At 34.4% G+C, this 22,127-nt stretch overlaps 1 protein-coding gene across 1 annotated transcript; it reads left to right on the forward strand.

The window, feature by feature from the left end:
• The first annotated feature begins 617 nt into the window (after positions 1-617).
• wasf3b (WASP family member 3b) lies at positions 618-21,731 on the forward strand. Its single transcript, XM_073830719.1, has 9 exons — positions 618-721; positions 7,089-7,257; positions 11,838-11,972; positions 12,289-12,442; positions 13,919-14,036; positions 14,541-14,722; positions 15,815-16,069; positions 17,954-18,264; positions 21,200-21,731. The coding sequence occupies exons 2-9, from the start codon at positions 7,125-7,127 to the stop codon at positions 21,355-21,357; spliced, it is 1,446 nt and encodes a 481-aa protein (XP_073686820.1). The 5' UTR covers positions 618-721; positions 7,089-7,124; the 3' UTR covers positions 21,358-21,731.
• Positions 21,732-22,127: the final 396 nt, after the last annotated feature.

Below are 22,127 nucleotides of genomic sequence, written 5' to 3' on the forward strand. Positions count from 1 at the left end.
TGTGTGTGTGTGTGTGTGTGTGTATTTATATAAACACACAGTACACACACACTTAATGTAAACACAAATTTATTTAGGATGTGATTAATCGCGAATAATCGTTTGACAACTATTTTTGATGTTTTCTTTATATTTATTGCTCAAAGACACATGAAATTGCGTTTTAAAACACGTTCAGACATATCGTCCTAGATTTGCTAAGAATCAATCAACATTTTCAATCATCACTTCCCCCACCCATAGTCACTAGAGACTAGACCATTTGCTTTCCCTCGCCCTATTTTATACCCTATTCATAAAAAGTGCTAATTACCAAACGTTTCTTTAGAGTTAAAATGCTGTTCGGGGTGTCTTCAGTTATATTCAATTCAGTTTTATAAAAAGCAGCCTAAGTTTTATAGCATTTTAGCTGTGGTGTGTTTAAAGCCCACCTAAATATCCCCAGATAAAGCCCGCCTCAAACAGCCGCCCTGTCGATTAAAGACCGGGAAATCTCTGTCAATCATCCCCAGGCTCTCATCTGATAGGCTGAGAGTGACAAACGGTGGCGCGTTAAATTCCTATTCCGAAATGCTGATTGGTTCGAACAACCCGATATGCCCCGCCCCAAGCGGATTGTTTGGAATGGTCAGATGGACCGATGGAGACACAGGATGGCAATCCGGACCGCTGAAAGCCTGGACATGTGAGCGAATATAATTTATAAGAAAATTCACTTTTGGTAAGCACCAAACATCAACTTATTGTCGCTAATGTAGTTATTATTGTCATATTACACTTGTTATATTTACTGTTTGCCGCGGTTTATATAATAAATGGAACATGAGGCTTGGGTTTCTATAGCGGGGAGTTTATTTTGATTCTTGTTTATCGGCGAGATTGTGTTGATGATATAATTGTTGATGTTTTATAATTACTAATAATGTTACTATTGTTACAATAACACGCAGTGTGTGTCTCATAATAGAACGTGCTTTTAAGAATAGATAATAAATAAAAAGTTGCTATATTTTCAATAAGATCAACATAGTTAAGACTGAACGCACTGGTGTAAAACATAAAATACATAACACGTTCCCGCAACTTTACATTTCTAATTGTTTAATAATTAACAAACCTTCAAACTTAATAAATTAAGTGTTCAAATATTACATACAGTGTTTTTAAGATAAATCAGAGCAGCTGGACCGTGACATTCACAAGCCTTCATCTATGTGACGTGATCCCTATTGAAATATTAATGTAGCTTTACTTCAGTTATGAATAGCTAATGCATTGCCATCCTGTCTTTCCAACAGCGTTTAGAAAGTAAATGCGTGTCTCTCTCGTTAGTTTGGACAGGATGTGGCCTCCCGTGGTCACGGGATGGGTCTGATGGACTTCAAAGCCTGTCAGCACCACTGATGGGGCTGTAAACAGCTGTGAAGCATCCTATTTATTTGTATGTTTACATGATATTCCAGATGTCTGATTTTGGTTATACACTAGCATTAGTAAAAGATGGTAGGTTGTATTCAGTCTGTCTGAAGTGCTCTTTATATGTGTGGTTTTGCAGTAGGCACAGACTTATGGAAAAAGAAGGCAGCTGAAAAGGAGAGAGAGGCAGGAGTGCTTCTTTTATTTGAAGAGGAGAAAGGGGTGGGGTTGGCGGGGGTAACGGGATGGGGGAGGGAACCGAACATGCATGGGAGAGCTCCTCTGTTGCCGTGTGAACGGAGGCCTATTGTCCCGGGAACCTTTCAGAGTGGCTTCCCTGAGGTCCCCTGCCACTCGCCCTCCCCCATCATCTCTCTGGTACTTTTTCCCCCTTCTTGGATCGCTTCAGTACGTTTTCTGTTCTCCCCGAGCGAAACTGTTCACTTTCTCGTCTAACTATCTCACAAACTGCTTTTCATGCCACTCAGACTCACATTCCCATCTCTTTGTCTCCTCTGTGTTTCTCTGGCCCCCCTCCCGGCGCGGTCTTAATTCAATGCACTATGTAATTAGTGTGGGTTGTGTCCATACTGCCGTGCGCTGTAGAATTACAATGCCGTGGAGAGATGGTGCGCTTAATGAACACATTACAACACTCGCAGACATGTACCTCATTAGACTACAACAACAGCAGTGTCTGAGTACATGTGTGAGGCCTGGTGGCATATTTGCAGTGACGTTTGGGTGTCATTGCATGAGGCGGTTTGTTTATCATTTTCACTTTTTGAGTAGGTTCAGCAGGTGATGTGGAAGAACAATGGACTTTGTGGCCACTTGCAAGATGTTACTATAGTAAATGGCAACAAACGACAGTTCTTATTTGTGTATTTACCAAACCTGTAAGACCTTTGTTCATCTTCAGAAAACAAATTAAGATATTTTTGATGAAATCCAAGAGCTTTCTGACCCTGTGTAGACACCGATGCAACTGGCACGTTCAAGGCCCAGAAAGGTAGTAAGGACATCATTAAAATAGTCCATCAGTGGTTCAACCAAACTACGAGAATACTTTTTGTGCTCATTGAAAACAAAAATGTCGTCTTTTTGTTCATTTTTTGTATATTTATTTAATGTTTCAGCTAATTTAATAATGATTTTAGCTGCCTTTTCACATACATTGACACTACCAGTCAAAAGTTTTTGAACAGTAAGATTTTTAATGTTTTTTAAAGACTCTTCTGGACACCAAGTCTGCATTTATTTGATCCAAAGTACAGCAAAAACAGTAAAAAAAAAAAATTAAATATTTTTACTTTTTAAAAAAAAAACTGTTTTCTATGTGAATATATTTAAAAATGCAATTTATTCCTGTGATCAAAGCAACATTTTCAGCATCATTACTCCAGTCTTCAGTGTCACATGATCCTTCAGAAATAATTCTAATATGCTGATTTGCTGTTTAAGAGACATTTTTTTTATTATTATTATCAATAGTTAAAACTGTTTTTTCAGGATTATTTGATGAATAGAAAGATCCAAAGATCAGGATTTATCTGAAATAAAAAGCTTTAATACTGTAAAAAACAGTAATGCTGTGAAATATTACTACAATTTCAAATAGCTGTTTTATATTTGAATATATTTTAAAATGTAAATTATTCCTGTAATGGCAAAGTTGAATTATGAAATCATTTTAATATGCTGATTTGTTGCTTATTATTTTTGTAAAAGCCTTGAAGCATTTTATTTTTACAATTCTCTGATGAATAGAACGTTTAAAAGGAAAGAATTTAGTAGAAATAGAAATCATTTGTAGCATTTAAAATGTCATTGCTGACTCCTTTGATCAATGTAATGTCTCCTTGCTTGAAAAAAAATCACAATTTTGATTAATTTTTATAAAATCTTACAGACCCTAAACTTTTGAACTGTAGTCTATAATTCTGAAATTGCCACATGTTTTGACTCAAAAGCATTCAGTATGATATTAAAAATGAGTTTAATTTTTGTAGCATTATACATTATACCATTCAAAAGCAGTATAAATTAATACTTTTATTTAGCAAGGATGCTTTAAATTGATTAAAAGTGATGATAAAGACATTTATAATGTTACAAAAGATTTCTATTTCAGGTAAATGCTGTTCTTCTGAACTTTCTATTCATCAAGAAACCTTAACAAAATCTATGGAGCTGTTTTCAACATAATAATAATAATAATAATAATAATAAATGTTTTTTTTAAACACCAATTTAGAATATTAGTATGGTTTCTGAAAGATCGTGTGACTGGAGTAATGATGCAAAAAATTAATAATAAATTACATTTTAAAATATATTCAAATAGAAAACAGTTGTTTTAAAATAGTAAAAATATTTCAATATTTTACTGTTTTTTTTTTTACTTTGGATCAAATAAATTCAGGCATTGTGAGCAGAGCAGTGTTAAAAAGCAATTAAAATCAAAAACTTTTGACTGGTAGTGTATATAAACCAATTTTTTCTTACAATATCAATGTAGAAAAGGTGAAAAAGTCAGCGGATTCCATGTGGGTCTGTTTTCAGGGAGTAGTCACAAGTCGCATTCATAGTTATGTTTAGATCATACAAGCGGGATACGAGAGGAAATGAGCGGTTACATAGCAGTTATTTAAGTGTTGTGATTGTGTACGAGTGAAACTTGCTTCACACCCCTACTCCATCATTGTTCTGGCTGTTTGGGAAGACAGGAAGTTAGAAATGTGACACAGAGAGGAACAGGAAGCGGAGAGCTGGGTGTGGACCTGGAAAACAGGAAGCAGGGAAACAGGCAGATAAGATGACCTCTGAGATGCTGTCCCACCATCTCTTTGTTCTTGTCCCTAATCTTTGACTTTCACCCCCCCTTAGCCAATCACGCAGCAGATGGCCTCTCAGCTGGCCAATCATTGTGGGGGTTATTCTTTCACAGATGGGAGCATTCTGTCATGGCGTCCAGTTGAACCAGATGACATGGCTTAGTTAGGCTACTTATGTGAGGGAGGAGAAACTTTGCATGTGGAAAATTATCTTAGGGGCCATACTTATACATAAAGTAGCAAGCTGTGTTATATGGAGTGATGTTATGCCATATGGTTTGTCTGCTTTGCATACAACTATTTAACATAACTACACAAAAGACAATTTTCATATTACTTTGCTACCTTCTTATTCAGTAAGTCAAATTATTATTTTAGTTGTTTCTAGTCAGCTGTTTTCAACACAATAATAATAATAAATGTTTTTTTGAGCAGCCAATTAGAATATTAGAATGATTTCTAAAGGATCATGTGACACTGAATACTAAAGTAATGATGCAAAAAATTAATTTACATTTTAAAAGATATTCAAATAGAAAACAGTAATTTTAATTAGTAAAAATATTTAAAATCACTATTTTTGCTGTACTTTAGTTTAAATAAATGGAGGCTTGGTGAGCAAAAGAGACTTCTTTAAAAAAAACATTAAAAATCTTACTGTTCTTATGACTGGTAGTGTACATTTTTTACATATTTTTTATGGTGTAAAAATGTCTGAAACAATATGGAAAAAAATATTAATTAATAATAAGAATAAATAATCAATGAGAATGAAATATACAGGGAAACAAAGAAACTCATATTTTCTTTTATTTAGATTAAAAAAATATTTTTTCTTGTTTCCGAAGAATAATAATTACCAAGGCTGCATTTATTTGACCAAAAAGGAAAAAAAACAGTAATACTGTGAAATATTACTACAATTTCAAATAGCTGTTTTATATTTTAATATTAAATTTGTTAATATGTTTATATATGTAATTTATTCCTGTGAAGGCAATGCTGAATTACTCCAGTTTTCAGTGTCACATGATCCTGCATAAATCATTTTAATATGCTGATTTGGTGATCAAGATTATTATTATTTTTTTTTTTTATCAGTGTTAAAAGAGTTTTGCTGCTTATTATTTTTGTAAAAGCCTTGATGCATTTTATTTCAGGAACAGAAAATTAAAAAGTAAAGGATTTATTACAAATAGAAATATTTAGTAGAATTAAAAATGACATAGCTGACACTTAAATTAAAAAAATTAAAAAAATAAATAAATTATATATATATATATATATATTTTTTTTTTTTATAAAATCTTAGAGACCCTAAACTTTTGAACTGCAGTGTAATATAATTCTGAAATTACCATAAGTTTGGACTCAAAAGCATTTAGTTTGATAATAAAAAATATTAAAATTTTAACAAGACATTATATAAGCATATAATCAATCAATAAAGATAATGTTTCTATTATAGATTTAGTATTTGCTATAAAATGTAAGCAAAAAGGAATAATATTGATGTGTTTTGTCTATGCTTTCAAACGATTAATCGTGATTAATCGCTTCTGAAATAACTTTTGTTTACATAATATAATGTGTGTACTGTATATTATACAGTATATTATATAGATTTTGTATTTGCAATAAAATGTAAGCAAAAAGAAATAATATTGATGTGTTTTTAGTGCTGTAAAACGATTAATTGCGATTAATCGCTTCCGAAATAAGATTTTGTTTACATAATATATATGTGTGTGTACTGTATATTATACAGTATATTATATAGATTTTGTATTTGCAATAAAATGTAAGCTAAAAAGAATAATATTGATGTTTTTAGTGCTGTAAAACGATTAATTGCGATTAATCGCTTCCGAAATAAGATTTTGTGTACATAATATGTCTGTGTGTATTGTATATTAAACAGTATAATAATTAGATGTTGTATTTGCGATAAAATTTTAGCGAAAAGGAATAATATTGATGTGTTTTAAGTGCTGTAAAACGGTTAATCGCAATTAATCGCTTCCAAAATACGTTTTTGTTTACATAATATATGTGTGTGTAATGTGTATATTTATGTGTTTAATATATAAACATATTGTTTTTATATTAAAATTATTTACATATAATATCAATTATATAAATCTATATTTATACATCTAAATGCATGCAAATATTTTTGAAATATATACTGTATGTGTATACAAATATACACAGTACGCACACATATATTATGTAAACATTTATTTTGGATGTGATTAATCGCGATGAATCATTTTGTCACTCATCAACATGCAAACCAAGTAATAAGCCTTCAATTTAGCAGACTAATGATTAAAAGTGAGAATGCCATCAGTTTCCTTAAGCAAATGATCAGTTTGCCTCTCTTGTTGTCCTTTGATCTACAGCTGGGCAGTTCGGATGATGAATGGGATTACTTTGGCGGTATCTTCTTTTCTTAATGCTTCGTAATCCTTCCATACTAGGCTGCTTGCGACGGGAGTTATAGTCTGTGTTTCTGTTTGTGCCGGAATGGGTTGAGCTTCATTTGTGCTAAACATTAGGAGTGTGATTTCGAAGCCAAAGGTCAGTATGGGTTTTGACCAGTGTAAGAGGGTTAACCAAAATCCGAGTAACTCAATTCCCTTTTCTTGATCTCCAGCTGTCCCAGTTTCATTGGAACATTCACTCTCTCTCAACGTGTGGGTGTCTGTTATATAATACAAGCTTCATCCAAAAACTGAGTAAACATGATGGATGGACCTTGCCTTCACGCTTCAGCTGTAGTCTGTGCACATGTGTGTTTTTAAATACAGTGTTTGTGTTTTGTCTGTGCAGGTAGAGTGCGCTGTGGCTATATAAGGGGCAGCAGTCATGCCGCTGGTGAAGAGAAACATTGAGCCCAGGCACCTGTGCCGCGGGGTGCTACCGGAGGGCATCGGCAGCGAGCTGGAGTGTGTGATGAACAACACACTCTCTGCCATCATACGCCAGCTCAGCAGTCTAAGTAAGTTGCTCAATCACTTTCTTTCTTTAACACACACATGTTTACTAATTAGAGACTTGGCTTTAGCTTCTGTTGTTGTTTGAATAAAGCTAATTAGCATTAGTAAGGACTAACCCTAACCCAAAATTAAACAATGAGCCACTAGAGCTTGTGTGTTGCAGTGGTTTTAGTTTTTGTAACAAAACATGGTCAGGTCAAAGAGTCAAATAAAAATTTTGGTTCCAAATTTTTATCAGTTTTACTGGTAGTCCACTGTATGAAAATTTTTGGGGTATAATATGACACAGTTTACTTTATTTTGCTATCCTCACTTACATAAATAAACTATAGTGTCCTGCACCCACTAGTAAAAAAATATCAAAAATTATATCTGGTGTCTGATTTTTGGTTTGGTTTACTAAATTTTAAAATACTCCAGTCTTCAGTGTCACATGATCTTTCAGAAATCATTATAATATTCTGATTTGCAGCTCAAGAAACATTTATTATTATTATTATTATTATTATTATTATTATTATTATTATCATCAATTGTGCTATCACTCCTCTGCGGCGACCCCTGATTGAAGGGAGCAAGCCAAGAGAGAAAGAAGATTATCAGTTGTGCTACTTAATATTTCACATTTCTACATATTTTAGGATTCTTTTGTTTTTAGAAATATCAAAAGAACAGCATTTATTTGAAATAAAAATATTTTGTAATATGAAAAATCTAATGTAAAAGTCTTTAATGCCAATTTTGATTTTAATGCATCCTTGCTGAATAAAAAAAATAAAAAAAAATAAAAAAATCTTACTGACCCCAAACTTTTAAATGGTAATATGTTTTAGAATTTTAGTGTAAATATGTCAATTGATGTCTTTATGAACCATTTTTCTCTCAAAAGGGAGTTCTTAAAGGTATAGCTAATATTTAGGGACATTTCTCAGTTATTTTGTCCAAAATGCTGTACTAGATCACTAGGTCAACTAAATATGTCAATTGACGTCTTTATGAACCATTTTTCATTTTCAGTTTTTTTGTTTGCTTGTCTGTTTGTTTTTAAGCAATAGCTTAAAAAATAGCTTACATTTAGGGACATTTCTCAGTTATTTTGTCCAAAATGCTGTGCTAGATCACTTTGTGGTCAACTCTTTTGACCTGGGCCTATAAGAAACACCCAAGCAACCACTCAGAACACCATAGTAGCTGGAGCTAGGTTTTGACGCAAATATAACAATTCCATTTGATTCTGATTCACACGTTTGTGATTTGATTAGATTCAGTATTGATTATTTTGGATATACATCAGGTACAGTAGAGGCCAAGTTTTCTCAAGGAAAAAATCTCTGAAGTAATGCTATAAAATATACATGAGAGTAGTTGGCACTACATTACTATAATATTAAAGGTTTAAATTAATAGATTTTTAAATTACACTCAAGTTTTTATAATAATAAAGTTACAATTACATAAGCTTATAATATTTATACTCCAATTCGTTTTTTGAAATGTAAACATAAATGGTGGCTGTCATAAAACGTGACAGATTTATTCAAACATAAATTAAAAATTATAATAATATGTTATATGATGCATTAACATATTATTTAGCAAAATACTCTACAGATATTTTAACAGAATATGTTTTTTTTTCTGAGGTAAATGTGACGGTATTGTTTACAAGCTGTTATATTGACGTCTTTCCGTGGTTGAAACACATGAGACAGGACTTTATTTTAACATAACTTCAGATGTTTATTTCATGCTGAAACTGGTATTAAAGCGGAGCAGATGATCTGTTCACTCATCTTGAACTGAGGCTCTACAGTAATCTGTCACTCCACATTAAACAGCGCCAAAACGGCATTTATTGTTTGGATATTGAAATAAAATCAACCAAATTTGAAATCTAAGACTTTGTTTCATATCAAAAGTCACAAAGCACAAAGCTTATGTAAGGGATAATCAACGGTTTGCAAGCCGTTGATTATCCCGCTTATTCCATGGTTATAGACAAATTAAAACTAGGATTGATAATTGCAGCGCAAAATTTGACTGAATGGATAAAAAAGACGGTTATTTTCGTCAGTTATGACACGCAGCTCTAGCATTCTGGCCGCTTCAAATCAGACTCAGAGATTAAATAGTCCGGTAAAAATCACATTTATTTGAATGAAATATTGCATTTGTTTCAGTAGATTATCGATCGACCAAGAGAGAGTGTAAAGGCAAGAGAGATGACAGTTGTGTGTGTGCATAACGTTACCTGCCTGCATGCTGTGCGTCTCTCTCTACAAACAACAATTCATTCAAAAACAGCAGTTTTACCACCCCGTTGCTGAGGAATATAATGTAGCGATCTAGTATCTAGACTATTTTAATAAGGATCGCAGGCAAACGCTGACAAGAAGTTTATGTATGTGCGCAGCACAATGCGATCTCCGACCTCTCTCTCTCTCTCGCTCTCTCTCTCTCTCTCTCTCTCTCTCTCTCTCTGTGCTTTTGCGTGCATCAATTAAAGCAGCGCATTAATATAGAACGGTGATTAAACTGACTTGGAACTACCTGTGCATTAAACGGTTTTACTGCACACCTGCCAGCCAATCAGAATCCAGTATCCAGACATTCCATGGAATAATACGATTTATTGCATGGGAGGTGTGCTAAAATGACCCTTTAATTAACTGAAAACAGGCTAGACTAATCAATCGAATCTAGCTTCGTAAAAATGAGAATCGATTAAAATCTACTAGACTGGTTTCACCCTCACATTTTCTACAGAGAACATAATTATCTTGTTGCTTTTACTACGCTTCACCACATTACTTCCATTTTTTATTTTGTCAGACATTTGGTTTGCTTTTCCATTCTGTGTGCTCTATAATTTAGTGGTCCACTGGTATCTTTAGTTCACAATGCTAGAGAGAATCTTCTTAATAATAATTCCTCTTGACTCACGGGATCCTCCGACTGCATTACATAAGACCATTATCTTGAAAACGACTGAATGGACAAGTCTCTCGCTGTGTATCCAGCTACTGATTTGCCCATCCATCCGTCCTCTGTTGTTTTTTTCCCGTCCACCTGTTCTATAACTCCCCAGCTGACCCCTGAAATCCCCTCAAGTGTCTTTACTGTGTCTCTGCTAGTGGTGTTTAGTGGATGCCTGTAGAACGAGAGGGCCTTTCAGTAGCAGCTGTGTGGATTAAATATAAATGACAGCCCATTGGACTTGAAGGCAAAGCTGTAGACGATGTGTGCGTGTGACAAAAATAGCGTGTGCATGTCTAGAAACATGCTTTTCATGTGTTGGTTGGGTGTAGTACTGGAAACGAGCGTGAGTGCGTGATCTGAAGTGTGTGGATATATACATATGTGTTTGTGTGCGCTGGGTCATAGGCCAGGAATTTGTAAGAAACAGACACTCTTCCTTCCTGTAAATATTTTCCGTTGTGCTTTTGTTTAACACAGTTATTATTAGCCTCAGTTAAGGTGATAAAGATGTTTTTCTTTTTAAACGTTTCCCCATCACACTCAGAAAAGTTTTTGTAAAAAGACATCTCTTCTGCTTATCAACCCTGCATTTATTTAATCCAAATTACTGCACAAACAATAATAATATATTTTAAAATGTAATTTATTCATGTGATTTCAAAGCTGAATTTTTAGCATCTTTGCTCCAGTCACATGATCTATCAGAAATCATTCTAATATTTGCTGCTCAAAAACATTATTATTATTATGCTGAGAACAGCTGAGTAGAATGTTTTCAGCTTTCTTTGATAAATAAAGAGTTCAGAAGAACAGCATTTATCTGAAACAGAAATATTTTGTAACATTATAAATGTCTTAATCATCACTTTTGATCAATTTGAAGCATCCTTGCTAAATAAAAGTATAAATTTCTATCATATCTTTCTAAGAAAAAACTGACTTTGAAGACTGGAGTAATGATCCTAAAAGTTTAGTTTTGGGATAAATTACATTTAAAAAAAAAATATATATATATATATATATATATATATATAAAAGTCAAAATTTTACGTTTTTGAACTTTGAATCAAATAAATGCAGGCTTGGTGAGCAGAAAAGACTTAAAAAACATCTTTACATAAAAAAATCTTACTGTTCAAAAACTTTTGACTGGTGGGGTATAGTAATTATATTGTAATTATTTCATATATTTAATATGTTGTAGTCATATTATAATTACTTATTAGTTAGTTAGATATTAAAACTAGTGTCATATTAAAAATTTTTTTGAAACATTTTACCACAAGTCGTTCACTTTTGCTTTCATATACATTATTTTGTCTCAAACTTATGGTTTCAGTCTTAAAATATAAGCATATTGTTACATTTTAAAAACCATAAACATATATTAACATATTTACACAAATGTTGTCATTTCCACCACAACAATCTTGTAATTAAACAAAGTTTAATAGAAAGTTTGTGTTTAAATAAAGAATTAAATAAAGAATTTGAGCTAAAATATATATTAAATATATTCATTTTGCACAATATATATTCTCTTAGTGTTCATCTTTTGTCCTCACAAATGAAAATGTAATCTTATTCTCCTCTTATTTCAAAGGTAAGCATGCTGAAGACATATTCGGCGAGCTTTTCAACGAGGCAAACGTGTTCTATTTGCGGGCGAACTCTCTGCAAGATCGGATTGACCGACTCGCCGTCAAGGTCACCCAGCTGGACTCCACGGTTGAGGAGGGTGAGTCTGTTTCTGGGAAACAAGGGCTCAGGGTCATTCCTCAATACACGATGACCATCAGCATCTCAAAAACAAATCTCTGAGGTTACATAGCTCCAGTGTGAGATCAATACCACTGTATTCCTCCAAACCAAAAATAAATAATGCACAAATTTCATGTACCCCACATCTCTTTAATGCTCCTCTACTCCCCACACCAAAGCATGCACTCACATCTCTTTTTTCAATTAAACGATCAATACTGGAGTTTACTTTACACACTCTGGAGGGCAGGTGTAATCAATCTCTCTCTTTCTCTCTCCTTCACCCTGTGCAGTTTCTCTTCAGGACATAAACATGAGGAAGGCTTTTAAAAGCTCTACCATACAGGATCAGCAGGTGGTGTCCAAGAGCAGCGTACCGATCCCGGTGATGGAGATGTACAACTTGAGTGATAAACCACCTCCTCTTAATATTCTCTCATCCTACAGGTATGTGTACACATGTTTGGGTCAGATTTTGGGGACCAGTGTTCTCACTTTTTTTTGGTTTAGTGATTGTTGTTCATGAGTCCCTTGTTTGTCCTGAACAACTGTCCACTCTTCTTCAGAAAAATCCTTTAGGTCCCACAAAATCTTTGGTTTTTCACCATGTTTGTGTATTTGAACCCTTTTGAGATCCATTTTTTCACACTGAGGACAACTGAGGGACTCATATGCAACTATCACAGAAGATTCAAACACTGACTGATGTTTCAGAAGGAAACAAGATGCATTAAGAGCTGGGGGTGAAAACTTTTGAACAGAATGGAGATGTGTAGATTTTTCTTATTTTGCCTGAATATATATATATTTATATATATTTTTTTTCATTTAGTACTGCCATTCAGAAGCTACACAAAATACGTATATGTTTCCCAGAAGACAAAATAAGTTAAATTTTCCCCTGATCTTCAAATTCAAAAAGTTTTCACCCCCTGGCTCTTAATTCACTTGATGCGTCATATGAGTTCCTCAGTTTTAAAAAGCGTGAAAAGGTGGATCTCAAAATCATACAGTCATTGTTGGAAAGGGTTCAAATACACAAAAATGCTGAAAAACCAAAGAATTTATGGGACCTGAAGGATTTTTCTGAAGAACAGCGGGCAGTTTAACTGTTTAGGACAAACAAGGGACTCATAAACAACTATCGCTAAACAAAAACACAGCTGTGGATCATTCAGGTAACAACACAGTATTAAGAATCAAGTGTGTGCAAACTTTTGAACAAGGTCATTTTATAAATTCAACTATTATTTTCTCTTGTGGACAATATGTAAACATCTTTTATGTGAAATATCTTATTCAGGTCAGTACGTAATAAAAAATAACATGCTTTTTGTATGATCCCTCTTATCTTGGTAAAATAATGAACATTTTGCAGATTCTCCAAGGTGTAGATGAATGTACAGAAGTATTTTCTCCTGAAGTCTCTTTAAGGAATATAGAGCAGTGATGAATACTTAAAGCTGGCAGATGTAGTTCATGTGAGCGCTGGTTCTCAAGGTAGTGAATATGGGCCACTCATAAATACTTTAAGAGATCTAATGCAGAATGTGTGGAGGGAATGTTTCAAGGGACAGTGGCTGCGCTCTGACTCATCTTTTTTCTGTCTGTTCGGTTGGATGCGGTTTACAAAGTTGTTGGCGATTTTGCATAAATGATTAATGGCCAATTAATAGCACTTTTGGAAAAGCAGCCAGTCAGAAAAGCTGCATCAAGATGCTTTTAAAATCCTTTTTTCAGCTAAAGAGGCCCATAAAAGCTATCCAGCGAACGGCTTTCTAAATTAGGACTGTTACATAAATGTATGTAGAGCCAAATTTACCACACTCTTTGTTTTATTGAGAGATTCATTTAGAGAAAGGATTTAAAATAGCTTTAAATAACAAAATCAATCATGATTTTTTTTTGTCGTTGTTGCCATAGGGATGATGATAAAGAAGGGCTGAAGTTCTACACTGATCCCTCCTACTTTTTTGACCTGTGGAAGGAGAAGATGCTACAGGACACTGAAGACAAGAGGAAAGAGAAGAGACGACAGAAGGTTGAACACCCTTTCTTTTTTAACCACCTACACAAACTAATGCTTATAAAGTTTGGGGTCAGTGTATTTTTTTTTTTTTTTTTGAAGATGAAGATGAAATCAATACTTTTATTTAGCAAGGATGCATTAAAATTATTAAAAGTGAAAAACATTTATAATGTTACAAAAATCTCAAATAAATGGTGTTCTTTTGAACATTAAGCAGCACCAAATCATTAAAAAAATCATTAAAATATTAAGTAAAGATCATGTTCCGTGAAGATATTTCGTCAATTTCCTATCGTAAATTTATAAGTACTTAATTTTTGATTAGTAATATGCATTGCTAGGAACTTCATTTGGACAACTTTAAAGGCTGGTTTTGTGGTCCACGGTCAGAAATGTTTGAATATATCCCATTATGCAGCATTTTGCCAGAAGCCTATTTATACGTAGTTTAATAGATATTCATGAGGTGATATTTGATAAATAAACATATCTTTGTCACTTGATACTTTGCGACAGGAGCAGAGACGATGTGTGGATGGCACACTGCAGAGAGAGGTGAAGAAGGTGCGTAAAGCAAGAAACCGCAGACAGGAATGGAACATGATGGCCTTTGATAAGGAACTGAGACCTGACCATCGACATTCCCATACTGTGCACAGAGGAGGCTCCACAGAGGGCACCATGTCCCCAGAGCACAGGTAACACTTGCTACATGCACATAAATACATATATACAGTCAGGCCCAAAATTATTCATACCCCTGGCAAATTCTGACTTAAAGTTACTTTTATTCAACCAGCAAGTTTTTTTTGACCGAAAATGACACAGGCTTCTCCCAAAAGATAATAAGACGATGTACAAGAGGCATCATTGTGGAAAAAAATCTCAGCTTTTATTTACATTTGAACAAAAAGTGGCATGTCCAAAATTATTCACACCCTTCTCAATAATCAATAGAAAAGCCTTTATTGGCTATTACAGCAATCCAACGCTTCCTATAATTGCTGACCAGCTTTTTGCATGTCTCCACTGGTATTTTTGCCCATTCATCTTTAATGATGAGCTCCAACTCTTTCAGGTTGGAGGGTCTCCTTGCCATCACCCTGATCTTTAGCTCCCTCCACAGATTCTCAATTGGATTTAAGTCAGGACTTTGGCTGGGCCACTGCAAAACGTTAATGTTTTTGTCTGCTAACCATTTCTTCACCACTTTTGCTGTGTGTTTTGGGTCGTTGTCGTGCTGAAATGTCCACTGGTGCCCAAGGCCAAGTTTCTCTGCAGACTGCCTGATGTTGTTGTTGAGAATTTTGATGTATTGCTCCTTTTTCATGGTGCCGTTTACTGTGATTAGGTTCCCTGGTCCATCGGCTGAAAAACACCCCCCAAAACATTAGGTTCCCACCACTATGTTTGACAGTGGGGATGGTGTTCTTAGAGGGTTGAAGGCTTCTTCTTTTTACGTCAAATGAAGGCTACATCATTGTGGCCAAACAATTCAATTTTCTTGTTTCAGCTGACCATAAAACAGAAGACCAGAAATCTTCTTCTTTGTCCAGATGAGCATTTGCAAAGGCCAAGCGGGCTTTTGTGTGCCTTATCTGGAGAAGTGGTGTCCTCCTTGGTCTGCATCCGTGGAACCCAGCGGTGTGCAGTGTCTGTTGGACTGTCTGCCCTGATTTCTGGTCAAAAAAAAACTTGCTGGTTGAATAAAAGTCAGAATTTGTCAGGGAGGTGAATAATTTTGGGCTTGACTGTATAAACTCATTTAATCTAATTCATAATTCATGCAGGGCTCATGGAGATCATGCAGATCATGGTTATCTCTCCATGGCCAACCACGCTGGCCATGCGCACACTTACTCAGGGCCTCCGCCCAGTATGGCGGCTCTGTCAGCTCATAGCCATATGACCATGGACCAGGATTACCGGGGAGGGTCTATGGCATACCGTTCTGGCACACTGGGACGTCCCCACCAGGCTCCGCCGCCTCCACCTGCATCAAACACTGTTAACGGCTCTGTGAATCTTCCACCTGTTGACTACAGGTTTGATATTTTTATTTGGATTAATCGATTTGTTGTAAACAAACTTGAACAGCTGATTCTAAAACATTCACAAGCAAGTTGTTTCTCTATATATAAAATGGGTTTTTAAACCACAGAGGTGGTATGGGTTCCACGGAAAATTGGAGAGAAAGCTTTTCATAAGATGTATTTTTAGGACTGTGAAATTAACCTGTGATATTAATGATATTTATTTATGTTTTTTAGATTTAACAAATTTGATATTATTTCTATAACACTACAATAATTTCTAATGACTGTTTAGAAATTTTTTCAAAATTAATTTGAATTATTTTAAATATTATAATACAATGTTTTATAAAATATTGCATGTAGTTCTGCAAAATACATTTAAAAAATATTTAAATATAAATTATATTTATACATTATATTACATTTTATTATATTATTATTACACATATTACATTGAAATATTTATATTCTAATGTAATTATTTTAAATATTATACTACAATAATTTATAAAATATTGCATGTGGTTTTGCAAAATATATTTTTTACATATATGAATATATATTAAATTATATTATATTATTACACATACTATATTAGAATATGTATATTCTAATGTAATTTGAAATATTTTAATACAATATTTGATCAAATATTGCATGTAGTTTTGCAAAATATATATTTTTTAATATATAATTATAAATTATATTATTACACATATATTACATTAGAATATATATATTAATGTAATTATTTAAAAAATTGTAATACAATATTTGATAAAATATTGCATGTAGTTTTGCAAAATACATTTTTAAAATATATAATTTATATATATTATATTATATTGTTATACATTACATTACAATATGTATATTCTAATGTAATTTTAAATATTATAATACAATATTTGATTAAATAATGCATGTAGTTTTACTAAATATAGTTTTTAAATATATAAATATAAATTATATTATTATATCATTATTACACATATATTACATTAGAATATATGTATATATTTTTAATGTAATTATTTGAAATATTTAAATTTAATATTTGATAAAAAATATTGCATGTAGTTTTGCAAAATATATTTTTTAAAATATAAAAATATATATTTATATATTATTTTATTTTATTATATTATTATTACACGTATTACATTAGAATATATATTCTAATCTAATTATAATAATTATATAAATATAATAATATATAATCGAATAAAGATATGTTGTCAACAATATTTTTATCATTACAATTTTATCAAATAAAATATTCTGTATAAATATTTCAACAAAAACAATTATTTAGTCTCTATAATATGTCTCTCTTATAATAATATAACATTTATAAAACAATTATAAAAATTATATTATATAATTACATGATAAAAGATACTATTATAGTTCTTATTAATATTTTGATTCAGTTTTTATTTTCTGTTTTAATTTTAATTTTAGTTAAAACTATGATTTTGTGTGTTTTTGTCATTTTTTGTCATATTTAGTATCTTTTATACATATATATAATTTTGATTTCATTTTTAGTTATTTTAATACATGAAGTTAAACTAAATTAAAATGAGAAATGATGCCTTGGCAAGTAGCTAAAAAAGTTTTTATATTTTATTTTATTTCATGTAATGAAAATATTTTAATGGTTTTCATTTCAGTTGTAGTTAACCTTGCCTTGGCATCAGAAAGTTTGAAAGCCCCTGCTCTGTATTGTACACATGCAAATTCTGCCACCTAATGGTCAACGTGTTTGTGACATGCATTCATGATTTTACTATACAGGTTTTCCCTTTTATTTTTAAATTCATATAGCATCAGTTCATATTGAATGAAATGAAAAAGCTTGATTTAATTTCCTTCTCCCTCTCTCGACAGTGTTGATTACATGAATTCTGGGCCACCACCTCCACCACCAGCTGTTATCCCATCAGCACAAACTGCTTTTGCTATGCCACCCATGGGACCGGTCCCGCCTCCAGGCCATCTAGGACCAATGGGAGCAGTCGCTGGCTATGCCCCACCCATTCTACCTACCTCTGGACCAATGGCTGCCCCTCCTCCACCAGTAGCCCCACCCCCTCCCCCCAATGCAGCCCAATCCATCACTCCCAAACGGCCCTCTGTGCCTAATGAGGCCCAGCCCGAGAACGATGCCCGCAGCGACCTGCTCGCCGCTATAAGAATGGGTACGTAGTGTGTTTAGGTTATGAATAGAAGCATTTCACACTTAAACATAAATGTCTTGTTGTTTTTGATCATGGGTAGATTTCATAACCTTTACTCATCACTAGGGGTTTAAGCATGTAGCACTGAAACACTATTGTAATTGTTAGAATGGTTACGGTGCAGCAATCTCCATGTAAAACTGACTGTGCGGATCAAACCGTAAGTACTTGATACTTGGAGGGATGGTAGTACTCACACTGTCGACAACATCACCAAGTCTTGACCTGAACGACCTGACAGGGGCACTGCAGCAATCAAAAGTACAAAATCACTCGTAACTCCTAAACCGTCAGTTGCACTGCAGATTCGATCAGGAGCCTGGCAAAATTTGGGGGTATTTTGGATTTTTTGCAAAACCTACTTTTGTGAACTAGTCCTAGGTTTTCACATGATCGGAACCAAACCAGTGTAGAAAGATTCTCTGGAGAGTGAATATCAATAATTATATTTAAAAAAAAAGGTAGAACTTTTGACTCGCCGTCGCAAAGAGACGTCAAAAGGTTTGAAAAGGCCAGGACCACTTTTAAATGCCTATAAATGGTAAAATTCCTATAACTCCTGAACGGAATGAGATATGTTCGCCAAACTCGGAACACTTATGTAAGAGCTCAGTCAGATGGCAAAAAAAGGCCCCAGATGTACATAGCTTACAAAACAAACATCAAATAATGTAAATGAGTTGTCACAGAATACGATTATGTGAATAACCCAATTTTGACAAAAATGTCAGATAGAACCTTATAATTCTAAGGTGACGATTTGTCCTATCAACATGAAAATCGCTGCACATGGTCTTGGTCCAAAGTGCCACAAGCGTCTATAAGGACATTTGCATATCTCAAAAAAACATTGCCAATGGCCACCATTGACCGATGAAGTTTGAGCACCTATTAGACATGGTTAACAGAGGCAGATTGGAACAAAACTATGTGGGCCTGTTTGACTCACTGCCCCAAAGGTCTGTGAGAAATTTGAAAGAAATCAGCCACTGGGGTGTGATATCTTGTTTTTAGCTATTTTTTTTTTAGTGAAACATACCCTTTGGGAAGCTTTAATGGGGTTGTTTAGAAAAGGGGCCTGTCAGAATTTACCCAAAATCCTATAAAGCCTAAAGGAAAGCTCAAAACTTCACGAAACCTGCTGAGCACATGCTAAACAAGCATGCAGTTTTAAGGAGATCAGACCACAGCTAGTGCTTTAACAGTCATAAACTTTGCAAAACATAATATTTCTATGGTAAATTACCTTGATTTGCAAAAAAGCCTTGCTACATAATGTATTTTTTCATATGTGCTTAAAAGTGTTTGAACCCCGCTAATTGCTGCTTGCAGTTGTACTTATGAGATAGATTTCCTGATCATTTATTCACCTCTATGTCATCCAAAATGTGTCTTTCTTTCTTTAGTCGAAAAGAAATTAAGGTTTTTAAGGAAAACATTCTGTGATTTTTCTTCTAGTGGACTTCAATGGTGGCCAACGTGCTGAAAGTCCAAATTGCAGTTTCAATGCAGCTTCAAATGGATCTAAACGGTCTTAGCCAAGGCATAAGGGTCTTATCTATGGAAACGATTGGTCATTTTCTCAAAAAAATTACAAATTTAAATTTATATACTTTTTAACCACAAATGCTCATCTTGCACTAGATCAACTTGACGCATTACGTAGTCACGTTGGAAAGCCTACTGAAATTCGAATCGTGGGTGGGGTGCGGGATTCGCTTAACTTTCGCGATGTAGCGTGGACAGCCGCTTCTGGGATGCTTCAGCAAGCCTTGACTAAAGTGTCCACGAACTGCTTCGGTAGCCCTGCTGCTGCGGATAGGACTATAGGACCAATACTACTGTAGCTTATTATTTACTTACCCTCAATGCATCCTAGGTGTATATAACTTCCTTCTTTCAGACGAATGCAATCGGAGTTATATTAAAAATAATCCTTGCACTCCCAAGCTTTAGAACTGAATGGCATAGACGAGTGTTTCTCTCCATCAGTCCAAAACAAGTCGATCCATAATAAAAAGTACCTCACATGGCTTTGGGGGGATCAGTAAAAGCCGCCTCTAGCGATCCGTTGTGTTTCTGTAAGAAAAATATCCATATTTAAAACATAAGAATCACTTTAATCTAGTTTGCAGCTTTGGGAAGGGGCGTGGCAGTAATGAACGCCGGCTAAGCTGTTGGCCAATTGCAACGCAGTGGGACTGCTAACCAATCACAATACATTTGGTTGGGTGGAAGGTGGAACACGGAACTAATCGAGCCATTTGTGCCAGCCTGGGGAGAAAGCCTTTGTAATAATGTAATTTATGTGAAAAATTATGTGTTTTTCGAACATGAGAGCATGTTATAGTGCACCCCCTAAACAAAATAAAGACTTTGTAAAAGAGCATAATAGGACCCCTTTAAAAAAATTGCAATTTGAACTGTTACCCCGTTGATCCCCATTGAAGTCTACTATATGGAGAAAAATCCTGGAATGTTTTCCTCAGAATTTCTATAAAAACAATCATACTGACTCTGAACTTCTGAACAACTTGTGAAGTGTTTTTATAAACTGCAGCAGTGCATAATGCATTATATTGTGAACGAGATGAACAATCAATGCATGAATCAAATGGCAGGCGATTTCTGTTTTCCAAACACCCTTGTCTATTATATCCAAGCATGTGGGCAGAAACAAATCATATATAAGAGTGAAATCGCTCCGTATAACATTAACTTCCCCTCCTACACTCAGTATCTCACAGGAGATCATGTGAGCGCCACTGACTTCACTTATTTGCATTAAGTTCAACTTCTAGAAACTTTGTTGAGTCACCTAGGTCGCCCACTGTTGTTCATCTGTCATTGAAAATGAATGAGTTGTTAAATGTCATTATGTCTGTTTGAACTGCAGGTATCCAGCTGAAGAAAGTTCAAGAGCAGCAGGAGCAGCAGGCGAAACGTGAGCCGGTGGGCAATGACGTCGCAACTATCTTGTCCCGCCGCATCGCTGTGGAATACAGTGACTCTGAGGACGAATCTGAGCTTGAGGACAATGACTGGTCTGACTAAAACAATACTAATGCACAAAAGTCACAGACACTCACTCTCTAATACACCTGCGATACACGTGATGTACTGTATGCATTTTAATAAAGGCGTGATAGGCCGTCTGTATTATTATTAAACACTAAAATAATCAATCCTCTCCCTGAAGTACCAAGTATGATGCTTTTCCATTTTTCTAATGCTTTTTAATGCAACACTTGTTAATAAGTGATAGGGGCATACAGTATGTAGTGAATAGCAATTCAAGCTACAGATTAATAAGCATGTTGAGGCCAGAAGTTTCTGCATGAAAGTTTCTATGTATGTTGAGAAACATGGTCAGTGGTTATATTTGTGTGAACTGACCTGAGGGATTTGATTAAACTACCTGAAATGTGTTCGCTCAGTCTGGTTTCTGCGTGGATGTGTGGCAGTTGCGGCAATAAAAATTGTGACGAATCACGTTAAACCGCTCTCCGCTCCTGCCCCTGAGTGGCTTCGTCATGGAAACAGGACAGTTTTGATTCCGAGACTCGTGTCTCTATGGAAACAGTACAGCTGAGACTGGGAATCGCCATGGCAACAGTGGATTCGAGGCACTCGGCCAATTGATGTGCGAGTGTGAATAAAGCCAGGCGAGGATATTTTTAATGCACAGCACATTCTTTTTAATACAAAATTAACAAGATCTCTCAGTTCATTAAACTAACCAAAGCAATAAAAGTATACAACCAACACCTTGGAAAAATATACAACACGTTAACACAATGTCTTACAATGTTAATTAGTGCATG

The sequence above is a fragment of the Garra rufa genome, chromosome 24 (assembly GCF_049309525.1).
Source record: "Garra rufa chromosome 24, GarRuf1.0, whole genome shotgun sequence".
Lineage (NCBI taxonomy): Eukaryota > Metazoa > Chordata > Actinopteri > Cypriniformes > Cyprinidae > Garra > Garra rufa.

Bases quoted from the DNA above. Each gene is read 5' to 3' on its own strand.
- wasf3b (XM_073830719.1), top strand. From the start codon at position 7,125: ATGCCGCTGGTGAAGAGAAACATTGAGCCCAGGCACCTGTGCCGCGGG. The intron at 7,258-11,837 runs GTAAGTTGCTCA...CTTATTTCAAAG, and splicing joins ACGCCAGCTCAGCAGTCTAA to GTAAGCATGCTGAAGACATA. The intron at 12,443-13,918 runs GTATGTGTACAC...TTGTTGCCATAG, and splicing joins AATATTCTCTCATCCTACAG to GGATGATGATAAAGAAGGGC.